The sequence below is a fragment of the Pogona vitticeps genome, chromosome 5, assembly GCF_051106095.1.
Source record: "Pogona vitticeps strain Pit_001003342236 chromosome 5, PviZW2.1, whole genome shotgun sequence".
NCBI lineage: Eukaryota > Metazoa > Chordata > Lepidosauria > Squamata > Agamidae > Pogona > Pogona vitticeps.
In genome coordinates, this window is record NC_135787.1 from 177,187,968 (window position 1) to 177,212,840 (window position 24,873).

The following is a 24,873-nucleotide window of genomic DNA, read 5'->3' on the forward strand; positions in this document are numbered from 1 at the left end:
CCACCACAACCTTAATACTATGTATCAATATTTGCCATGTTAGATCTCGTTTTATGTCTGATGAAGTGGATTTGTCCATGAAAGCTCACGTTAAAAATATATATAGTTAGTATTTAAAGTGCCACCATGTTTTTGTCTTTTGTTTTTTGCTCTATTTTTATGTTGTCTTCACCTTTCATAAAATCATCTGAGACCACATTTAAATGTCATTATCAACAACTACACATAAATTAGGCTATGGAAAAAAAAGGCCAACTCCTTCCAAGGAAGCTCAGGGCACGCTGAAACAAAAACTTTTAAAAATTCTAAAAATATCAGCTACAGCAGAATTAAAGAAGTGCCAGAACCATTCCATATCTGACTAAAATAAACAAAGTCTTTACGTTTTCATGTAAACTAGGAGTGCACTAGCTCCATCTTGCTATTGCTATTTATGGAAAGGGAAAGCTTAGAGAGCCACCTAAAAAGGACTGCTGAAAATCTCAGCTTTATAACTTTCTGGCTGCAGAGCTAAAGTTTGGGAGTACAACTCTCCCTGTGCCTTCTCGACAGAGCCTGGACTTGATGACCCATAAGATCCCTTCCAGTTCTGCAGTTCTAAAATTATTATATCATTATTATACAGTATCTTGAGGCACACCCCATCAAGAATGGCTGGATAAAAGCTGTGAAGTTGCCTTTATAGTGCACTTCCATTATTCTATGTTTGCCTTGCCTCGAACATACTGTATGTTGTTCTTCCAGTTGCTCAAAACTTAAACAACAGTTTGTAGTTTCCAGATCTAGTAATAAAAGAGGATACAAGGTTTTCAACAAATAGTTCAAGTGTCGGACAGCCTATCATCTCCACTGACCAAACCCACTTGCTCTAATGACGCCACTCAACATACCCCGTTTCCCAGAAAATAAGACTTAACCTGAAAATAAGCCCTATGATTTTTCAGGATGCTCATAATATAAGCCCAACCCCCCAAAATAATCCCTAGTTAAGTGAAAACCCATCCTCCACCATTGTGCAGCAATCAGAAGATGACATGACTGTATTTGAATAAATGTAGATTGTTGTACATGAAAAAAATAAAACATCCCCTGAAAATAAGCCCTACAACGTTTTTTGGAGCAAAAATTAATAAGACCCTGTCTTATTTTCGGGTGACATGATAGCGACATAGTTGCAAAGGCAATTTTAGGTTAACATGACTTCATACCATGGTGTTTAGTCACAAGTTTAAGTGGCAATAAGAAAATGTAACAAAGGTATGTCAAGAAAAATACATGGTGATAAGTTAAAGTCTCATCTTTCCCACTACCCATATGAAAATCTTAATGCATAAAGAAATTCCCAGGACAGAAATTTGTTGAGCAAGATGTCTTTAAGTGACAGGTTTGTCAAAAAGAAAAATCCTTAGTACAGGAAGTCAAAGCAAAAAGTACATGAGGCATTCTGGGTTTCTTTGTGGAATATACTTCCAACGACAATGAACTCCACCACTATGATAGGGGTTACCTGCAATACAAATGAAATACCATCTGGGCTGCAGAACAAAAAGATTCATTTAATACCTGGGATGGCCCTCTCAATATAGTGCAAGTACATGTTAGTTTGCCAAGAGATAATCAAGATGTACATAAATTTTAACAGAGAATTCCGAAACAATTCAAGTACTGGTTTTCCACTCTTCTGAAAAACATCCCAGTTTCTTTTGGTGAAATGAAATGGATCCAGAAAATGGCTAAGTCTTAAGCCCTGACACAACAGAAAACAGGGGTGAGAAATTGGTAGAATCCATAGATGTGCAGTTAGATTTACATATTCATTTCTTTTCATATTCTTTTATCATGCACAGAACTTTTGGATCAAGCTCTTAGCCATCCAAGTAATTTTTACAGATACACAGAACACAGCATGGTCAAAATAGGTATGCTTTTAATTCAATTAACAGAAATACTATTTTGTGTATAAGTAACTGAACTTTTTTTTTTAAAAAAATGCAAAATTAAAATTTAATTGGTATGTTACAAACCATCTTGAAAAATACTGAACAATATAAAAGTCAGGTAAAATATTGAGCATTGCAACGTCTAGAGAACATATTTGGAAACATTTAGCTAATATAGCTTACAGAGGGATTTATCTAGTTAAAATGAAATGTAAATGAAACAGTGACACCAAGGAAATTTTGGTCAAAATACAAACTGCATTTCCAAATCCAAACATTTCAACTAGAATATTGATTTCTACAGTAGCTTTTGCTTCTTTTAATTAGAAGCACAAACAAAACAAACCTGACTTTCTTGTATATTTGTAATAATCCAGCTAAACTGGACAGCAGCATATAGTTCTCAGTGCCTCTTAACAGAAATACAGAAATAGAAAAGTGTCCCTGCTTTGGTTCAAATTTTGGCTATATCCTGGAAGGTTTTTTTTTCTTCCCCTTAAAAATTTCTAGGTAAAAACTATAGGCCAAAGCTCAGGGCTCCTCTTTCACTAGCATCAGACCGGACACTGGAATTATAAAACACCCTAAGTAAGTTTATCAGCTGAAGTTGTAATATTTTAGAGTCTAATAATTTAAACAGTAATTTCAGCTGATATTGGAAAACCTACTGTATATTTTCCCAAATGGAAGCAAGACTATACAAAATCTTGTTCACTTACTGTTTTCTAGTGTCTGGGTTAGTTACCATATATATTCAGGTTCTTACAGCCTTGGGTAAACACAGTGAAAACTGAGTCTCATTCAGAGTACATGCACGTTAAATTGCATATGTTTATGGACATCTAATTTAAGGGACCAGCATCCAGGCTTTGGTTTCTTTTTTCTAGATGTATTTTCTGATAGGTCAAAAATGTTGCATTGGAATCCTTCATAGGAATAGGAAGAGCTTCATCTCCGTTGATCAATTTTATTGCAGTATCAAGTGGGATATGATCAGCTGCAAGAATAATTTGGGGAAAGCTTAAACAATCATAAAGCACAGTTTTATAAAATTTAGCATAGGCTAACACTGGGACACTGTCCATACAACTGAAATAGGAAGACTACCATAACAAATGCTATATATGGAAATCAAAGGTTCATTTCTAAACATGTATTACTTTTTTGAAAAAAGCAATAAAACAGTGAGAAGGAACAATTAGAAACACAAATATAAAACTACAAAATACAGAACAAAGTCTAAAAACTTGTTGAAAATGAGACAAAGCCATTCAAACAACAAAAGGACTCATTAGTAGTGCAACCTTAGACATTTCTACTCAGATGGCAGACCTCACTGGTCTACATATTACTTTGGCTCTGTGATGTGCGTTAAACTCATCAAAGCACCATAATAAATACTATGCTTCCTTAGCTAGAACAGGGCAGCCAAAGGACAGTCTAACTTGTCCTACTGGGTAGGTTCTATAAACAGCACAGTGGTGGTGTTCATGTCATTTTACATACAAGTTATCGCTGCTATCACTACGATTTCCACCTTATTTCTAGTCCAGTATACAAGACAGCTCATAACTTAAATTAAGAACAAATATGCATTAAAAACATGTGTCAAATTAAAATGTTAAAGCCATTGCCCTTGCAAATCCATAAACACCAGCAGAGCTTCAACAAAAAAAGAAGAAAGTCTAAAACTCAACAAAGTCTGGCTCCCAGCACTGAAAAATACAGCCTGCAAAAGTATTCAGACCCACCACAAAAATACAAAAAATGTTATGCTCAGCAAAGGACAAAAGGGACCCCCTCACCACTGCAGGAGTATACCAGATACCTTGCAGTTGTGGACAGGTATATATTAGAATCACAAAACGCAGCATTCACACCAGAATCAAAAGAACATGAGAGACACTGCAGACTAAAACAACCGGAAAAATCAGCAGTAGCTGAACATGCCCTAAAACAAGCTGGACATGAAATTCTATTTCCAAATACATAAGTACTGGACAACACCAGCAACCACTATGTTAGACTGCACAGGGAAGTCATTGAAATCCATAAACATCAACAGAATTTCAACAAAAAAGGAAGACGGCCTAAAACTAAACGCGGCCTGGCTCCCGATATTGAAAAATACAGCCTGTAAAAGGTCAATGAACTCTACCCAGCCACAAGGACCAATGATCACTGCACACAAAAGACCAGCTAATAACACCCATCAATCACAGCCACAGATCATCTCTCCCTCCTTATCACAATAATACACCCGCAACAAAAACATGCTGATCACCATAATCACCCAATCACCTGAAAAGGACAAAAGCTGATCCCATAGCTATACTCAACTATCCAACAAAACTGCAACAGAGCATAGACAGAGTTCTGACTACTGTCCTCTGAAAATGCGGGCCACAGAGACTGGTGAAATGTTAGGAAGAAAAACCTTAAGAACATGGCCACAGCCCGGAAAACCCACAACAACCATTGCCCTTGCGCTCTACTTGTTAATTAGGGTATTATTAATTACTTATTATGGGTTATGGCATACAAGATGCAGATTTCGGAAGTACATATGTCATAATTCAGCAACGTAAGCTTAGTCTGCTACATCAATTTCAAGCTATCCTCCAACCTTATCAATTACCTACAGATTCTGGTAAATTATTCATACCTCATGCAAACACCAACAGAGTTCTAGTCAAGAGAAGAAAGTGAAGTTTCTCTAGATAAAGAAACCTGTTTTGAAATAAAAATCTATTGGGTGAGTCTGAAGTAGTCCTCTTTCAAGAGACTCTTATTATTATTATTATTATTATTATTATTATTATTATTATTATTATTATTATTATTATTATTATTATTATTATTATTATTATTATTATTATTATTATTATTATTATTCCAAGAAAACAATTTACCTGGAGCTTCACTGTCCTCAGTTTTTCTTCTTTTCACAGGAACATAATTTAACCAGTCTTCTCTTTTACTTTTGATAGCTGTAGGTAACAATTAAAATGCCTTGTTCTTTTAAGCTTCCAGAGTATGTGTTATCTATAATGTTCAATCTAAGATACTTAGCCCCTTGTGATATTGCGCCATTCTATGCAATTTAATTATCTAAAGCCATCCATGATTTGATGTGCAGAATACAAAGCTATTCCCACCACTTATATCATAACATTATAATACTGCATAAAACCATACAGAGGTCAAGTAGAAGCAATTCAGATCATGTTCTCCTTGTAAACACCCACAAACATCTAGCTGGCTATCTCTGATAACAGGTTAGCCAACAAACCATGAGTTTTCAATGTGTTCCTCCTAGGCGTTCTGAATTATCTTTGAATTTGATTGACTTAAGAGACACCTAGTTGGGTACTTACAGAAAAATTAACTATGGCACTATGTTAGTAGCTAAACCAGCCACTTAATTTTTCAGAAAAAAGGTCTGTGGTGTTTTGCAGGTTTATTCAAGATGGAACTCATTTAAAGTCAATAATTACTTCAAGCCTCATGTTACAATGTACCTTGAAGGAAATATAAACCTTTTGTAGATAGAGCCTTTTAATGGGATGAGATGTGATGTGATGATGGAAGCTATGTAGACCAACTTAAAGGGATGGGAAGGTCCCTTCACATCCAAGTCTGTCTTTTATTCAGAATAACTGTTTATTCTGCCAAGTAACCATCGAGATGTGTAGTTGTCAACAACAGGGCAGTAGACAGTTGCCAAAATCCTGCTGCACAGCTCTGCTAGTCAGATATTGGAGAAACAAATGCTACCAACTGAAATGTCCCTGCTCCAATTTCAGGCTGTGCATGACTTTGTCATATTACATATCAGTTGCATATTATGCAGAATCAAAGCAGGAACTATAATTATCAAAAGTCTGCTGCTGCCGGTGACATAATTCCTACACTAGCTGAGATGCACAAACAAGATACAGTGGTGCCTCGCTTAACGTTTGCTTCGTTTAACGTTTTTTTCGCTTAACGTTTATTTTTTCAGAGGCAGATTGTGCTTCGTATAACGTTTTTCCCTATGGGCGATTTTCGCATAGCGTTTTTGGGACCATGCTTCGCTTAACGTTTTTTGGTTTTAGGTCCCCTGCTTCGCTTAACGTTTTTTTTGTTTTCAATTTAAAAAGTGTCTTAGAAGGGTCCAAAACGGTTCTAAATGCTTGGATTCGTTAGAGGACCCCTTAAGTCATGTGCAAACCTGATTTGGCTTTGATCTGACATTTCGTTAATTTTTTGTGAATTTTTGTTTTTTGGCCCATAGGAACCAATGGACCTGTCAAAATCTGACAGCTCCATGCTTTCCTATGGGGGAGAAAACAATTTACAAAAAATTAACGAAAGTTCAGATCAAAGCCAAATCAGGTTTGCACACAACTTAGGGGGTCCTCTAACAAACCCAAGAATTTAGAACAGTTGCTGAGTCTTCATTAATTTTTTGTGAATTTTTTCTTCCCCCATAGGAATTAATGGAGCTGTCAGATTTTGACAGCTGTCAAAAGTTGGGGGAAAAAAATTCACCATTAATTAACGAAAAGTCAGATCAAAGCCAAATTAACTTTTGCATCCGTTTTAGAGGGTGCAGAAGCTAATCCAAGCATTTAAAACCATTTTTGACCCTTTTATGACACACTTAATTTTGCAAAAATTGACTTCGCAAAGCCATTGAAACCTATTGAGTCAGCTACAATACATTCCAATGGAGGATACATTGTATCATTTAACGATGTTTCCTATGGGTTTTTTCGCTTAAGGACGCCAATCCGTGCCTATTGGAACGGATTAACCGGTTTCCAATGCATCTCTATGGGAAATGGTGTTTCGCATAAAGTTTTTTTCGCATAAGGTTTTTTTTTTGGAACCAATTAAAAACGTTATGCGAGGCACCACTGTACAGTATTGACCAGAGAAATGCTGAATCATGAGGATTTACTGATAGGATTTAAGTACTGGCTGGCATGTGATGTTGAGACCATAGTACTGTATATGTGTAGTCCCTGGGATTCTCACTGGAACACTAAGCTTCCAGTTGTGTTGTTGCAGTATATGTTGCTGCTCCTGCTGCACTGCTTTTGACTGGCACAGATACATTGGTGCCTCGCTTAGTGATTGCCTCGTTTAACAATGTATTTGCTTAGCGATGAGGTTTTTGGAGCGATTTTGCACTCCGTTTAACGATGTTTCCTATGGGGAAAATTCGCAGATGGAAGGGCACCTGCCTGAGAAGCAAGCTGCCAAAGTGAAAAAAAAACTAGTGCTCTCTATGTGCAAGCAGCAATGAGAACTGAGCAAAAGCAAGAACATGCAAAAGGATCACTTGGTTGTACCCTAAGGGAGTAAGGAAGGGGGAAATGTAGTATCATTATTGCTTTTACCTAAAACCCCAAGAAGCTTTCTTATATAAGCCAGCATTCATCTAAGTACTCGAATTCCACTCTCACACACTTAATTAAAGACCATGGCCCTTAGTACCCCACTGCTATGTACAGTGGTGCCTCGCATAACGAGTGCACCGTTTAACGACAAATCCACATAGCGATCTATTTTTTGCGATTGCTAATGCGATCGCATTGCGATGTTTAGATAGCCTAAACATCGCATTGCGATGTTTTTAGAACAGCTGATCGGCGGTTCCAAAATGGCCGTCGGGTGCACAAAATGGCCGCCGCAACCATTTTTGTATGATTTCCTCACTTACCGAGGCGGTGAAAATGGCAGCGCTATGGAGGATCTTCGCATAACAGTGAGTTTTCGCCCCATAGGAACGCATTAAACGAAGTTTAATGCGTTCCTATGGGGTTTCCCCCCCGCATAGCGATATTTCCGGATAGCGATGATTAATCCGGAACGGATTAACGTCGCTATGCGGTGCACCACTGTACACACAAAACGTATTTTAAAGAATAGCAGTCTATAGAAATCTAAACTAAAAAAACTACTCTTCCATATTTGTAAACTGCAGCCTCATATTTAAGCTAGACCTTTTACAGGATAGCTTGATCTGTTAAAATATACTGTGATAGAAGTAGATCACATACCTACGACAGGTGATCTACCTTCTTCTGCAAAGTTCTTTGTATCTGAAATTTGTTCTTCAGAGACTGGATTTCTAAACAGTATCTCGGGGCACATTTTAAATTCAAGCATTTTTTGTTTGTTTTCTTCAGGGTCCCTGGAAGGCAAACTGCTGCTTTTATTTTCTCCATGCTGCCCAGGAAAACTACTTGATTTGGAATATGATGCATCTAATGTTGTCAGGCGAATAGTTTTCTGTGCAGTCCGTTTGAATGCAAGCCGGTTCAAGTAGTTTTTCTTTTGTTCTCTTTGAAAAGAATTAGTTCGTCTAAAAGACATTTTTTTGTCAGCAAAAGATCTCTCAGACTGCATGTCTCTATTATGAGTATCCAGTACATCGTCTCTGCCTGAACATATTTTTTTAGACACATTAGGAGTATGTCCCCTTTGTTTCTGCCATAAAGGTGTTCTATTATCCGAGTGCAAACTTCTGTACTTCCATGCATTTTTCCTCTCTTCTGAATAAGCATACTTCTGCAGACTTGTTTTAATACTGTGCTTTCGATGCTCAGACTCAGGCTTACTATGTTCAGATTTACTTTTGCTATGCTCAGATTTGTCTTTTCTATGCTCTGAAAAAGTTGCTTCATTACGCTCTCCTTTCCTATATCCATAGCGTTTCTCTAAATCTTTTACTTTTTCCAGTTTCTTTCCATTTAAATCCTCTTGGGAAGGTAACATCGAGTTCTGATCAGAGTTTTCACATCTGTCAGAAACAGACCCAGTGCTACTCAACAGTGAAACATTTATAGTGCCACTTTGCTGGGCTGCCAAACTTCTGAGCTTTTTTTCCATTGCTTTTTGTTTCTTCTTTTTCAAAGCGGGCCCCTTTATGATGTGTGTTTCATTGGAGTCCCGTTTAATTCTGTATCGCTCACAACCTGTACCTGATTTTATTTCTATTCGTCTGCGTCGACAGGGATCTGTTTTTGATTTTACAACTATCCTTTGACTTCTCTGGTTGTCAGAATCCATCTTACAGAGATTTCGGCCAGGGAGCATTTTTAAGTCTTTTGTGATTGAACAACCCTGTACTTCTTCTGTTGATAAACATTCACTTGCAGATATAACATGTTTTTCTTTAATTTTCACCATTTCTCTCTTCAATGACAGAGAAGTTGTCTGGGTTGAACATTCTGCAATCACAGATTCCTTAGTTCTTTTAGGTTTCTGAGAGTCTAATTTATCCAACAATACAAGTGGAGAAGTTGCTTTGTCGACTTCAGCTGGGTTATATTCTTTTACTTCTCTTGATACTGAAGCTTTTTGCAAAGTTTCATTGTTTTGTGATCCTGAAAGAACACTCTCACTAACTGTTACAAAAGAAAAAGATTTACAATTGTCTTCAGCTTTTAGTTTATCCTGAAACATCATATCAGACTGTGAAAATAAACCCACTTTTTGCTCAGAAGCATCTTCTTCCGGAGGGCATGAACATGGCTCAACTACATAGTTCAAAGCTAAGAATTTCCGTAAACAACAAAATGTGCCCTTATTTGTTACAGCTGTTCCTGTTGGGACATTTTCATTATCATTATCTGAGCACTGCTCAGTCTTAATATAACTTAAGTTCTTTTGTTCCAAATTCTTTTCTGAGTCCATTTGGGGCTGGTCATCTTCGTGGTTTTCTGATTTGTTAGATGAACACTGGTTGGGGAAAACGTCCATGTCTCGAGAGTTCAATAAAATATTTTTAATTTGGCCTTCTGTATCCCTAGCATTGGGACTTTCTTCTGAAATCTCTGTATTGTCTCTCTCAATTATTTTAGTCAAAGAATCATTACTTTCTGATACATGTACTGCCATCAAATGGCCAATCCCATATGGAAATTCTTTTGAAAGTTCTGCCAGTTGATCACTCAATAAACTTATAGGCGCTTCAATACTACTTCCAGAATGTGCTTTATTCTCTTCAACTGGTGCATGTTTTGTAATGCTGCCTTTTTCAATAATGCCACCTGAAATATTAGCACTCAATGGGTTTTCTTCGTTGTCAGGTAATTTTGCACTAGCCATGTCTGTACAATGAACACTACTATGAGAAACATTTTGCTCAAGCTTCTTTCCCGATGAAGGCATACTTTCAGGAAGGATATTGTTTTTCATTGCCTCTGCCTTTATTTCATCGTTCTCATCTGAAGTCTTGCAGCTTTTTGGAATATCTAAGGCTGGAAGGCTTTCTAAAATTTCTGCAATGGCCACGGATAAACTGTTTGGTGATGGCAATGAGGTATTTCCTTTGGGATCACTAACATTTATCCCCAATTCACTTTTCAAAAGGTCAGACTGTTGAATGTTACACTGAAGAGAAGACACAAACTCTTCTGATGTGTCATTTTGTATACTAGATTTCAAAGGGTCATTACTAAAGATACTGGCTATCTGTGAATTGTAATATGCATCACCTTGTACAAGAGAGCACACACTGGATATATGTAACATGGTGTCAGTCTCCGTATTTTCACCTGCATCTCTGGGTTCTAATAAATCTTGAGGAAGCTGCTTTAAGTCTCCAGTGCACATATCAGATTGCAAGCAGTTTTCTGTAATGAGTTGGGATTCATGCTGCTTTAATTGTAGAGGAGAGCAATTATCTACCCATTGGTTCAAGTCACAAGAGCTGTTTTTCTTAGTTTCAGTTTTCACTACCCCATTTTCTTCAGTGAATTTGCCTGCTTTTCTAGACATATCTAAATCTTTATAGCATTTACCAGAATTGGAAGAAACTCCCTTCCATCTGTCAGTATGTGGTACTGCTGAAGAAACAGATTGTGAACTTTGTATGCCACCTTCTTCAATGACTGGATACATTATTTCTGTACTTGGACTATTTTTCTCCATCTCATTTTTAATATTGTCTTTTGACAATATTAAGGGAGTAACAATAGCTACCTGAGGTTCACAGCCTTTTAATAAATTGGTACTTATTGCATCAATTTTTCCAAGAGACGAAAGAGCAAAAGGTTGAGTTATTTCGTTTGTAACTTCAGTTTGGTCATTCTGAGCCAACGTACTGGGTAAATTTTCCAAGCTTTGCTGTATTTCCTTGCCGCTTGCTCCATTCTCTGTGGAGGATGAACTCCCAGTTGATTCAGTACTTCTACTTAAATATCCACATCGCGATGTTGAAAGATTCTTCCTCCATAAAGCAAGACTTGTTTCTAACTCCTCCAAAGAACAAGTGCCCTTCATTCTATAGGCATTTCCAATTTCTGAAAGTTTCTGTACTGAGCCTGCTTCTTGAACAGTTAGAACAGTGTTAGCAAGAGAAGGTAAACTAGATGTAGCAGATGTATTTTCATTCTTGCCAGCTATATTTTCTTCAGCTTTTTTGCCCTGCTGAAACACTGAAGAACAGTATGTATCTGACGTGCACTCTTTTAGTACTTTTTTCACTGATAATGAAGACTCATCTGATGCATCTGCATTCTGACCTGAACTCTCAAGATTGCTCGTCAAATACTGACCAGAGCTTTCTCTTATATCCTTGTTCTCATCAAAAGGATGAAACATGTCTTCACCAGCTACAGCTGTTATTTTCTCAAGCTGGTTTATGGCAGATGCAGAACTCAGTTCTAAGTCTAGACCATTTTGTTTGTCAATGCTATTATTTTCAGATAAATCTCCACTGGAAACTAAGAGAGTGCTAGATGAATTCTCTTCAGTGGTTAATTGTCTATTTGTGTGTGTGTCTCCTTTTTGAAAAAAAGCATTTAGTATCATATTTTCATCTGTGGTACCTTTCAGCAAACCCGTTAGAATGGGCAATAAATAATTATCTTTTTTCTTTATTAATAAGGAATCATCCTTACTCTGACTAGAATCACAAGAAACAGATGAAAATGGTTTACTGTGGGTTGTATCATATGAAGAAACTGTGGATACCTGACTGGCCTCATGTAATGGTGGCAACAGTAAATTCTCATTGCTATTAGAAGAAGGAAGAGAGGGATTAAGATTCTGACTGTGAACAGAATAGTCAGAAGTCTGTTTGTTTTCTTTTGCAGCTAGATGCCATTTGACTTTAACTTTATACAATTCTTTTAAAAAAAATTTTCTCAGTTTATGCAGTTTTTGCAAATCTAGGGATATACTTTCTTTTGTTATCTTAACTTTATCCTTAGACAAGCTCTCAGGAAAATTTCCTTTAGCATTACTTGTATTCTTGCCTTGTTCCAAAGTTTTACTCAGCATTGGTGCCAAAGCTTCATTAGGATGGTCTGTTCCAGCTATCTGTACTGGGTTGAAAAGGTTCTCTCCAACTGATGACTTGATTGACTCATTGGAAAACTGTTTGTCAGTCCTATGTCCATTTACACTATATGCAATGCTACTTCCTTCATTTGTCTCTTTAATGTTAGCCATAGATTGATAATTCTGACCAAGCTGAGAGGAATATACATTGCTATTTTGGTCCAACATAGGACTGTGATAATTTTGAACATTGGCAAGTAGCTGTGGTTGTACAAAGTGTCCGTGGTTAATCTGTACAGAAGAGGGCGGATATGATAAGGAACGGTTTCCATTAGGAGTCTGAGAAAAGGCTTGTGTTGCATTTCTGTTATGGCAATCAGAAGACACAGCACATTGTGTTGGAGTTAAGTGATTAGACATACACTGCTGTGATTGCACCGGCATGGTCATACTTGGATTTGGGCCACTTGTTTGGTTCTGAATATTTTGTTCTGCAGGAAACACAACACATGAAAAGGTTTGCTGAGAACTGAAGCGGTGACTTGGTGAGGTACCAAGAGGCACTGTTGTACCCACTTGGGAGGTTCCAGGTCCATTTGCATAATAGTAGGCATTCTGTGTCGACGCCCTTCTTGAAGACGAACTACATTTGCTGGATTGTTGATATACTGAGGTTCTCATAGAGTTAGAATAATTTTGTAGGGGTTGATTATTGCAATTGTCCAAGGTCATAAAGGGACTCATTGTATTCTGAGGTACATTCTGCGTAGGCTGTCCAGTGTTACCTTGTGAGGCTGCAGATGTATGCACATTCCTTATCAAACTTGAATTCTCAGTCACTGTAGGTGCCATCTGGACAAAAAAAGCAGAAAGTGAACTTGGAGGCATACTAAGTATATTCCAGGCTGGACCAGTGCCTTTGCTAGGTGCTGACGTTTTAGGAAAGCTGTTGAAGCTTCCAGTATTTTGAAAAGGTAGTTTATTTGTAGTGACTGCATTAGACTGAATGTTCACCATTTGGACATTTGTAGGATAAACATAGGAATTCTGTGCAGGTGTATTTGCTTGAGAAAAGGCACCCACTTGCTGTGCCAGATTTGATCTTTGAAGCTGGAAATTTGTTTTTGGGTGTAGTGGTCTCATGTTCAAGTCCGCTGCGCTGTAGTTCTTTTATTTTCAGGAACCTAGAAAGGAGAAAATAGATTTTTTTTTGCAGTTACATGTTATTTATATATTCACCAATTCCCAATGAAGAATACCACTATATTTACTATATAAATGAAGGGAGCATTGTGCTGTTCTTTGCTACATAGTGTGATCATATTTCAAGGATTTTTTAAATTTAGCACTGAGCTTTAAGTACATTAACATATTCCATACATCACTGCAGAAAAAGGAACACATGTTGAACTACACAAATAGAAAGGAGGAACTACAAAAACTACCAGAACTGTACACTTCCTCTTCTCCTTTCCTCCTCTTGCATGATCGGAATTTACTTTCACTTTAGTAGATTATTTATTATGTATTTATTTCATTTATATGCCACCCATTTGGCTGACCTGATTTCTTCACAAACCCCTCAATTCCCAAACTGCCTCTTGTCATTTTTGCAGTAAATGGCACGTTCATGTGATAAACATCTAGACACAATTCTGCTGAATCATGAACAGTTCTTCCCTTTCAGTTCCCTTTATGACCTTGCAAACCCTCTTAAAATACATGTCCCATTTCAAGGCTAACTTTTGCCCTTTTTAATTTCAGCCATATCCCTGACTTTGATATGTATATACCTCTGAACTCTAAATCCAACACAGGTAACTGCAAACCAGGATTCTACTGAATTGAAACTGCAATCTGTTTCCCTTCCAGAAAGGTAGAACAAGACACATATTTTAATATCAGAAAGGTAAAAATGGGACTGCATTGTGGAGTGGTCAATTAAGTATATCATGACCTGCAAATGGACATAAAGCATTCCAAGGTCAATGAATGCACTTTTTAAAAAAAGAAATATTGATTATCATCTCCATTATTACTATGATGTAATAATAGTGTCTATTTTTACTCTAATCTGGTAAATAGGAAAGGCAAATAGCATTGCATACACCTGGGGGTCAGGAAAGTTTTAGGGGTCAGATGATACTTCCATACTCTTAGGGAGCAGGCCGGGTAGGTGGGGTCGTCAGCCTTGGAAGGCAGCCCATCTAAGAGAAGGAAAACTCCGATTTCAAACTTCCACTGCCTTGTGGCTATATCCACTGATGGAAAAGGCTTCAGGAGTTAACCTCGAGGCAAAATCCGGAGCCAGAATCCCAGAGGCAGTTTGTGTCGTTCTGCCAATTCCTGCGACGTCGCTGGAACCAGTTGTATTGGCTCTTGCCTTTCCATTGGACTATTTCAGCAATGTGGAGAGGGGGGATTTGCTGTTTGGTAACAGCCTATCCTCCATACAGTGGAGTCTCGACCTACGAATGGCCCCACTTACGTACTTTTCGACCTACGTACAGCTCCAGCCGCAAAATTTTGGACCAACTTGCAGCCAGAGCTTCGACGTACAGACGAAAAGGGCAAGGAAAAGGGGCGGGAAATTCAAACTGTTGGTGGCGAAGAGGCTGCTTCTTTAGCTCTTTCGCCCCAACAGTTTGGAAAAGGGAGGAAGCCGGGCAGTGGGGGAAAAAGGCAGGAGCCGATCTGGCCTTTCTACCCCACCAGGCAGCTTCTCTGCTGCTGAAACCACCATCGGGCCAGCCCTTTGGGAGAAGCCGAGTGGCGGGGAAGAAAGGCAGGAGCTGACGCGGTCTTTCTCCCCCACCACGAGGCTTCTCCCAAAGCGCTGCACCCAATGGAGAAGCCTCAAGGTGGGGGAGAAAGACCGGATCAGCTCCTGCCTTTCTTCCCCGCTGCCCAGCTTCTCCCAAAGGGTTGGTCCGATTGTGGTTTCAGCAGCAGAGAAGCTGCCCGGTGGAGGAGAAAGGCAGGAGCCAATCCGGTCTTTCTCCCCCACCGGGCAGCTTCTCAGCTGCTGAAACCATCGGGCACAGCGCTTTGGGAGAAGCCTTGCCGTGGGGGAGAAAGACCGGATCGGCTCCTGCCTTTCTTCCCCGCCACCTGGCTTCTCCCAAAGGGCTGCCCTGATGGTGGTTTCAGCAGCGGAGAAGCTGCCTGGTGGGGGAGAAAGGCCTGGAACGGATTGATGGGTTTTCAATGCATTCCTACGGGGAATGCATTTTCAACCTACAGACTTTTCAACCTACAGACACAATTCAAATACGGATTAAATTCGTAGGTCGAGACTCCACTGTATTATTTTACCCAGGCTTTGAGCTCTGTAGAGGACGCTCCAGCTTTGCATACAGCATCGAAACAACACAGAAAGGGATTGCCACTCTCGAATTGGCCTTCTCAGCCACACTAGACACTGTTCCAAGTCCTCCATACAGAGCACGTTACCATAATCTCTCAAGACTGAAGGATGCCTAACAACAACTATTACTATGATTATCATCATTATCATTACTGGTACATCTGCAAACTTTTGGGTTCCCAAGGGCACACTGACATCTCTCTCCCATTTCTCAGTGGTACTATTTTATCTATACACCTATAAATGCTCACCAACTGAGTCTGCAATTAGAAAGAGTTACTGGCCAAAATCCTATTGTGTAAATTTAGACCAGGACAAGTTGCTGATGCTATCAGCTGTGGAATTTCATTACTCACAAAGTTTCCTATTACTCCACCATCTCCAGTTTATGAGGCTCTTTTGGGATCCCTTCTGATCTGGAGAAGCCTTTTGAAGCCTGGGGGGGGAAGCATTTAACCCCCCAAAATTGCAACCATCTAGATCAGTGGTTCTTAACCTTTATTACTCGGATGCTTTTGAACTGCAAGTCCCAGAAACCCCAGTCAGGACAGCTGGTGGTGAAGGCTTCTGGGAGTTGCAGTCCAAAACTCCTGAGTAACCCAAGGTTAAGAACCAGTGATCTAGATCCTCAAAAGCAGGGGATATCTAACTTTATGCAAGAGGATTTTGGCCATGTGTATGAAATAATCTAACTAAAAGTAAGATATCACAAAATAACTGAACAATCCACACTAGATGGAAAAATTGCTTGTATCAGGAGCTACCTGTTGCTTTCCCTTGTTTTCCAAAAAAGCAAGGAATTAATCTATTAGTTGGTACTTTTTTGCTAAAAGTGATTATCAACAATAACTTCTAAGAAGAGGTGGGGAGTGAATGAGAAAGACTCAATGACATGGCATCTAAAGATGTGTACAGCATCTATCTGAATTGCATTTATAGACATATTTGAGTTAGGTTTGTACTGCACAGGAAGAAATTGAAACTTACAGTCAACTAATTTAATTTTTATCCAAGCTTGTTCAATCTTCTGTGCTATTAGTTTCACCCAGCCACGCCTACTGAAAACAAAAACAAAACAGCATTTCCATAAACTGCTACACAGAAAGATACAAAATATTTAAAAAAGAAAATATTACACTATTTTCTTAAGACTTATCCACCTTTATACACAAATGATCAATTCAACAAACAGAAATTGCATGAATATAAGGGGTGTGTAGAGATATTGCTTTGTGAGGAATGTAGACCATATCCAAACATTGTTGTTGTTTAGTCGTTAAGTCATGTCCGACACTCTTCGTGATGCCATGGACCAGAGCACACCAGGCCCTCCTGTCTTCCACTGCCTCCCGGAGTTGGGTCAAATTAATGTTGGTAGCTTCAGTGACACTGTCCAACCATCTCGTCCTCTGTCGTCCTCTTACCCTTACACTTTCCCAACCTCAGGGGCTTTTCCAGGGAGTCTTCTCTTCTCATGAGATGGCCAAAGTATTTGTCAAAATTACAGGACAATTACAGGCCTGAGCAGAATGGAGTGTATTAATGAGAATCTATAATGATCAGGAGTGTTGAAGCTGAGTCAGGATGACTCAGCAGTGCTGATGCACCTCAGGGATGATGCAATGTGTGATCTGATTGGTCCTGTATATGTATATATGTATGAATTTTACAGTCAGTTGTATCTTCTTCCTGCTTGAAAATCACTTCTACACGTTATGCTGCCAGACTGATGTAAATACTGCTGTAAATACACGTTGCTGAAGGAAATGCTGCTGGACTGTGCGAGTTATTTCTGGACTGCCTGAACTGTGAATTACTCTGCTAAAAACCGTGATTTCTGCTAAGGAACGCTGACAGAATTGGACCCTCAGCTTCAGGATCTGCCCTTCCAGTGAGCACTCAGGGTTGATTTCCTTCAAAATGGATAGGTTTGTTCTCTTGGCAGTTCAGGGGACTCTCAAGAGTCTCCTCCAGCACCACAATTCAAAAGTACCAATTCTTCAGTTGTCAACCTTTTTTTATGGTCCAGCTCTCACTTCCATAAAAGATACTAATAAAGTGGTGCCTCGCAAGACGGGCGCTCTGTTTAACGACAAATCCGCATTACAAGGTTTTTGCGATTGCAAAAGCGATTGCAAAACAACCTTCTGAATGGGGGAATTTTGCTGCGCGATGATTGGTTCCCTCTTTCAGGAACCGATTTTCACTTCCCGACGATCAAAACAGTTGATCGTCGGGTTTTCAAAATGGCTGCCGGGTGCTCAAAATGGTTCCCCGCTGTCTTTAGGAGCCATTTTTCACTGCACAGGCACCCGAAAATGGCCACCCCTCTGGAGGATCTTCGCTGGACAGTGAGTTCTTAGCCGACTGGAACGCATTAACCAGGTTTTAATGCGTTTCAATGGCTTTTTTTATTTTCACTTTACGTTTTCGTTCTACAGCGATTTCGCTGGAACGAATTAACGTCGCAATGCGAGGCACCACTGTACTTCTATAAAATTTCACAGACACATAAAGATGAAAAATAAATGCATTTAATGTAATTAATGTTGAGGGAGGTAAATGCAAGAGATAAAGACGTGACTTAGATGCTTCATAATTGCATTTCTTCTGTTTACCTGTCAATGGCTTACATGATTAGCCCAAGGACATGATCAGGAAGGGGGGGGGACCATAGTCAGGCTTTTAAAAATTTGATCATAAGACATAGAATTTCAGAATCTTTTCCTAACCCTTATTTCTAATATGTTTCACCATTATGCTTCTATGGTGTTTAAATAGAAAACATTCCATATATCTTGTATAAAAGAAGCAGTAACTGAACGAGCATTCTTTACGTTTCAAATCTTTGCAACAGACTGTAATATTTATTATAATTAATGTCCCTTAGCACACCCATTATCAATGGGGGGGCTTATGGCCACCTGGGGGACCCTGGCACATTTGAAGGGCACCATGGACTGGAAACAATTTATCACACACCATCTTATAAAGTTCATTTACACAACCCTGATTCAGCTTCTATTTCTTTCATATTGTGTTCATTACCATGGACAAGGAAAGTTAAGAATGGCTGGGCGTAGCCTATTACAGAGGTGGAATTAGTACTCAAAAGGTTGTATCAAAAAAATTCACATTAAAGTTCTGAAAATGCTATTAAGACATTTAGTAACTGATAAAAGCCATTTAAATTAGTAAGCTAAATTAGAATGGGAAATCTAAGAACAATTTGTTCCCAAAGCATAATATAAGTCTGCATCTTCTAATCTCAACAGCAACCAAACCACAAACTACTTCTGAACCTCAAGGTACTTTCCATAGCAATCTGAGATACAACATTGTAAAGAACACAACTGTTGTCTTTCTATATACCGTAATGCTAAGCTAAATTTCAGCATTACAAGTAATGTTCCTTCTAATTTTATTGAGTGCTGCACAGAAGCTCTACCTCCTGAGTATTGGATTTTGGCCAAGACCAGAAGCAAATGGGTGGAAACAAGGGCTCAGCTACACGCACCCGATGCAGTGTTATGCACCTTAGAGGGAACAGTGGTTACAAGTATGGGCCGGTGTGTTCTGTTTTAGTCGAGGTAGGCTCTAGCTGCAGGGTCTATCTGTTCAGTCCAAGGATCAATACTAGGAATGCAATACATCACATAGACATTCCAGAAGCTGGAACCGACTTATAATGATTTTAATAGGTAAGTGAGGTATTTAAGGGTATCTCCAGTTCCACATACACCCCAGTGAGCTTCCATAGCCAAGTGGAGATTCAAACCCTGTCCTCCAGAGTCCTAGTCCGCTCTATCCACTACACCACAATGGGAATCAGTAAATACTCATGTAATAAAGCAAGTGAGTCCAACCAACAGTTGAGGCATGGTGGTGTAATAAAAGTCAATGCACAAGGGCATCAGACACAAGATAAACAGTTGTTAGGTTAACTAGGTCTAGTATACTGCCTGTTTGGCTTCTAATGCAATAGACTCCAAAGGACCAGAAAATATCTGTGGATAATTTCACAGCAAACATTCCTCTTCAAATGAAGGTTTCTGTGTAGAATCCAAATACTGTAAATTGATTTGCACTTTTAAAAAGTGTTCTTAATATCTTTCACAAATGTTTAATTAAAATCTACCTCTTTATAAAAGTACAGTGGTGCCCCACATAGCGATGTTAATCCATTCCAGGATTAACGTCGCTATCTGGAAACATCGCTATACAGAATGTAAAACCCCATAGGAACGCATTAAACAGAGTTTAATGCGTTCCTATGGGGGGAAACTCACCGGTAAGCGAAGATTCCCCATCCGGCTGCCATTTTCACCGCCTCTGTAAGCAAGGGCAGGGCGCTAAAACGCTGCGGGCAGCCATTTTCTGCACCCAGTGGCCATTTTGGAACCGCCGATCAGCTGTTTTCTTAACATCGCAATGCGAAGATCGGTAAGCGAAATGCTTACTGATCATCACAATGTGATGTTTTGCCACCTAAAACATCGCAATGCGATCACATTAGTGATCGCAAAAAATGCGTCGCTATGCGGATTCGTCATTAAACTGTGCGCTCGTTATGCGAGGCACCACTGTATAAAATATGAATCCACAAAATGACTAGAATGGCTGCAAGGGAATATGTATACTGGATATGTACTGTACTGTGACCTCAGTCGCAGACCTCCAGGTATCTGTCATGAAACTGATGCAGCAGGAAAGAGACTTCCACATGAACAGAATGTGCACTTGAGGGAAATTCCTTCTACCCAGGGAGACCAGTGGGTTTTGTTTCCTAGACCACTTGAGGATTCTGGGTTCACGTGCTTGACATAAAATGCAGTTGTATTAACCTGTTTGGTTGTGGCCATCATGTAAAGCATGAAAAATGTAGTTTTCCCACTAAACAGTTGAATAAGGATGAGACATACTTTTCTGTTCCAGAAAAATATTTACTTCTGCTTCATTCACTATGCAAAAGCCTTTGACTGTGTGGACCACAGCAAACCATGGCAAGTCCTTAAAGAAATGGGAGTGCCTGACCACCTTATTCGTCTCCTGAGAAACCTACATGTGGGACAGGAAGCAACAGTTAGAACTGGACATGGAACAACTGATTGGTTCAAAATTGGGAAAGGAGTACGACAAGGCTGTATATTGTCCCCAGGCTTATTTAACCTATATACAGAATACATCATGCAGAAGGCTGGACTGGAGGAATCCCAAGCTGGAATTAAGATTGCCGGAAGAAATATTAACAACCTCCGATATGCAGATGATACCACTCTGAGGAATTAAAGAACCTTGTAATGAGGGTGAAAGAGGAGAGTGCAAAAATCGGTCTGAAACTCAACATCAAAAAAACTAAGATCATGGCCACTGGTTCCATCACCTCATGGGAAATTGAAGGGGAAGATATGGAGGCAGTGACAGATTTTACTTTCTTGGGCTCCATGATCACTGCAGATGGAGACAGCAGCCACGAAATTAAAAGACGCCTGCTTCTTGGGAAGAAAGCGATGACAAACCTTGACAGCATCTTAAAAAGCAGAGACATCACCTTGCCAACAAAGGTCCGAATAGTCAAAGCTATGGTTTTTCCTCTAGTGATGTACGGGAGTGAGAGCTGGACCATAAAGAAAGCAGACCGCCGAAGAATTGATGCCTTTGAATTGTGGTGCTGGAGGAGGCTCTTGAGAGTCCCCTGGACTGCAAGGAGAACAAACCTATCAATTCTAAAGGAAATCAACATGGAGTGTTCACTGGAAGGACAGATCCTGAAGCTGAGGCTCCAATACTTTGGCCATCTCATGAGAAGACTCCCTGGAAAAGACCTTGATGTTAGGAAAGTGTGAAGGCAAGAGGAGAAGGGGACGACAGAGGATGAGATGGCTGGACAGTGTCTGCGAAGCAACCAACATTAAATTGACAACTACGGGAGGCAGTGGAAGATAGGAGGGCCTGGCGTGCTCTGGTCCATGGGGTCACGAAGAGTCGGGCACGACTAAACGACTAGACGATACTTTTCTGTGCTCTCATTAGATCTCTGTTTAATCCTGATTACTTGTAGACTTAGCAATGTTTGTGAGAGCATTAGCCTTTTTATATTTATTGCCATCTGTTTTGTTTAAGTTCTTATTTAAATTAAGTTAATTTGTTATGTTATGACTGTTTTATTGCATTGCAAACTGCCCAGAGTGACCACTGGTAAGATGGGTGGTATAAAAACTGACTACAGTGGTGCCTCGCATAGCGATCGCTCCATTTTACGGTGAAATCGGTTTGCGAAAATGTTTTTGCGATCGCTTTGTGATGTTCCCTATGGGCTATTTTCTCTTTGCGATGATCGCAGGGAAGCGATCATCGCAAAGCCCCCATTTTCGCACAGCTGATCGGCAGTTTCAAATGGCCACCGGGTAAACAAAATGGCCGCCTGCTGTTTTCAGGCACGGACTCACTTTAGAGGCACCAAAAATGGCGGCGCTATGGAGGATCTTCGCTTAAAGGTGAGTTTTGAGCCCATAGGAATGCATTGAAGGGGTTTTAATGCGTTTCTATGGGCTTTTTAATATCGTTTAGCAGCTATTTTTTCGGAACAAATTAACATTACTAAGCGAGGCACCACTGTATATAAATGAATAAATAAATCTGTCTAGTTTTTCTAGGAGTATAAAATGGCTGCAGTTGCACCATAGAACTGTACTTCTTTGCACAAAGTTTTGCCTTTTTACGGCTAAAAATTAACTGTCTGTTCTTGCCTCATTCCGTCAGTTACTGTGCCTCTATTTATTTTTTATATAAATCTACCATTCACCAGAGAACAATCTCAGATACACTAAAGGTTTCACCTGCAAGAGAATATATCTCTATTCTCGTACATGTAGCTAAAATAATTAGTAGCTGAAGACAACTGTATGCATAAGTTCCAGTAAAAGCAGCAGAACTTGCTTTCAAGTAAATGTGCAGACTGCAGTTCATCTGCAATTTTCTTCTGCACTTACTTGAGAATAAGCACTAGTAAATACAATATTGCTTATTTTCCAAGATGCATACTGCAGAGTGGTCTGAGGCTATGCAAGATGCAGATAAATGTATAACTTGATCTACTTTCAGTTCTTTTAGAAATAATATAGCCTTCCCCTCACATTTCTAAATACAGAGTTGAACAATTTCAACTTTTTTTTACTTGCAAAGAATTTCCTTCGTCCTAATTACCTCCCTTCAGCCTACCTCAAAAGTGGATGGGAATTGTCGTGCAAAAGAAATTTAATATCAGAGATGCAAACTCAAAAGAAAAATAAACTCTTTATAAAACTAAGAGAATATCTGATACATAACTTAAAAGCTTCTTAAAGACTCATTTTAAAAGCCGTAATTATTAGCATGCCAGACTACTAGAGATCTTGTTTTCAAATCATAGAAGCTTTTATCATCAGGAAACAAGGCTTAGATCATATTGGCGGAGTCACATCTGTGAGGGAACAATACAACCAGGTCTCCAGAGATAACTGGATAACTCAGCAATAACTGAACACAAGCCAAGACCCAGGAGTTTTTGGGTTAGATTATGTTTTAGCTAGCTTGATTCCCAATTCCTCAAGCCTCTGAACTTCCAAACTAACTACCTGTTGTAATGCACAGCTCAAGAAAAGGGAGTCATTGTGAGAGGAATATAAAAACTGATGGGATGGCCAGATTAGCTTTAAAAGAATACTTAAAAGGGAATTATAAAGGCAAACAGGGAATAAACCTAGTAACCGCTACAAAATATAAGAGATTTGCCCTTTACTTATATAAAACACAAATATATATAAAAAATTCTGGTAACTGAAAAATTAACAAGCTTTCGCAGGCTCCAATTCACTTACTATAAGAGTCATAAACCCCAAAAGCTTATGCCAACAAAATTAATAAGATTATTTTCATGGGTACCTGAAGGATAGATATTTTTAGGGATTTTACATCATACCAGAGGTTCTATCAGTATCAAACTGCTGGCTTGTCCATCATCCTGTTTCCTACACTGAGCACCCTTGGGAAAGCAAACCATCCTTCACCTTAAAATGATAGTTTATAGATTCTTTAAAAGGGGAGGGGTTGATGCCTCAGAATACAAGCGCTTTAGGAAATTAAAAATCTGAAACTCACGGTGGGCCCATTATCTCAGGCAGCAGGGAAGTCCAGCGTCAGGTCTCCATCATCCTCTAAGGCGCCATCGGTCCTCCAGGGTCTCTTGGGGGGAGACCTTAAATCGCGTCCCAAAAAGCCTCCTCCAGGTCTGAGATCCCGCTGAGCTCGCCTCCTTCCAGAGCTGTGAAATGGGAGAAGGAAGGCAGAAAGGCATCAAAGCAGGACAAACGCCCATTTAGGATGACTTTACGCCCGAGAGAACTGGACACAGAAGGCGGCAAAAGTATACTGAGGAGAAAAACCAGGAAAGCCCCTTCGTTTGAGGGGGGAAAAAGGGAGGAGAAAAACAGTCGGAAGACATAAAAACGCGAGCGGGAGCGAAACGAAAGCAAACTGACGGGGAAAACAACTTTTTTGTTTTTCTTCCTTCGCGTTCACGTCCACAAGTAATCCTCCCGAGACCGCGGACTCCCGGCGGCAGTCGAGGAATGAACCGTAGCAACAAGAAGCCGGGAATGATCAACCATGAGGGATTCCAGTCCCCTCAGGGCGGGCGCGTACGCCGACACCCGCCCCGCGCTGCTATTAAGACAATACAGTACAGTACTGTCTTCTCGGCTCGCCATTTTGAACCCTCGTCCAGCTTCTCGCCTTATTTTTTTTTTAGCCCTCCCTCTCAGTATCGTTTTTTCAAAGAAAATTTAAAAACCCACTCCGCACCTCACGCCGCTCCGCTTCCTCTTCGCTCGCAAGGCGTGGATTCCCAGCCTTGGGAAGGGACGGGGGGGGGCAAAGGGCTCCTTGGACTCTTCCTGAGGGGAGATGTTTATCCCAATGGGTCCTGTGTGTTGCTTTCCAAGCGGGCCGAGTTGAGCGGGAGGCGCCTGCTTTCAGGGGCAGTTGGCTGCTCGTGCCAGGGGGAAAATCTGGTAGCGGCGCCGTAGCAGCCTTGCCTGTCACGACAGCTCTGCTCTTCCGCTACTTAAACCCCCCCATCCCAAAAAAAGGGAAACCCTTTCTCCGGCTACCCCTTTCTCTCCGCCCTCAGGCGCCGGAAACCGCCTACGGGGAGGAGGAAAACGAAAAACGAGCCGGAGAAGGGGCGGCAAAAGAGGCGTCTTGTGCGATTCCCGCGGCCCTTTCTCTCCGAGGCGCTCTTGCAGC

General features: G+C 40.0%; 1 protein-coding gene across 3 annotated transcripts; it reads right to left on the reverse strand.

Moving 5' to 3' along the window:
• Positions 1 to 1,910: 1,910 nt before the first annotated feature.
• Positions 1,911 to 24,873, reverse strand: RESF1 (retroelement silencing factor 1). 3 transcript variants are annotated; one of them, XM_020792182.3, is made up of 6 exons: positions 24,430 to 24,873; positions 23,728 to 23,890; positions 16,576 to 16,643; positions 7,991 to 13,405; positions 4,853 to 4,930; positions 1,911 to 2,937 (listed from the first exon to the last, which is right to left on the reverse strand). In XM_020792182.3, the coding sequence occupies exons 4-6, from the start codon at positions 13,362 to 13,364 to the stop codon at positions 2,783 to 2,785; spliced, it is 5,607 nt and encodes a 1,868-aa protein (XP_020647841.3). In that variant the 5' UTR covers positions 13,365 to 13,405; positions 16,576 to 16,643; positions 23,728 to 23,890; positions 24,430 to 24,873; the 3' UTR covers positions 1,911 to 2,782. The 3 variants fall into 3 exon arrangements, with proteins under 3 accessions (XP_020647841.3, XP_020647840.3, XP_078232386.1); XM_020792181.3 differs by having other exon boundaries at positions 16,576 to 16,646; XM_078376260.1 differs by having other exon boundaries at positions 16,576 to 16,646; positions 24,108 to 24,873.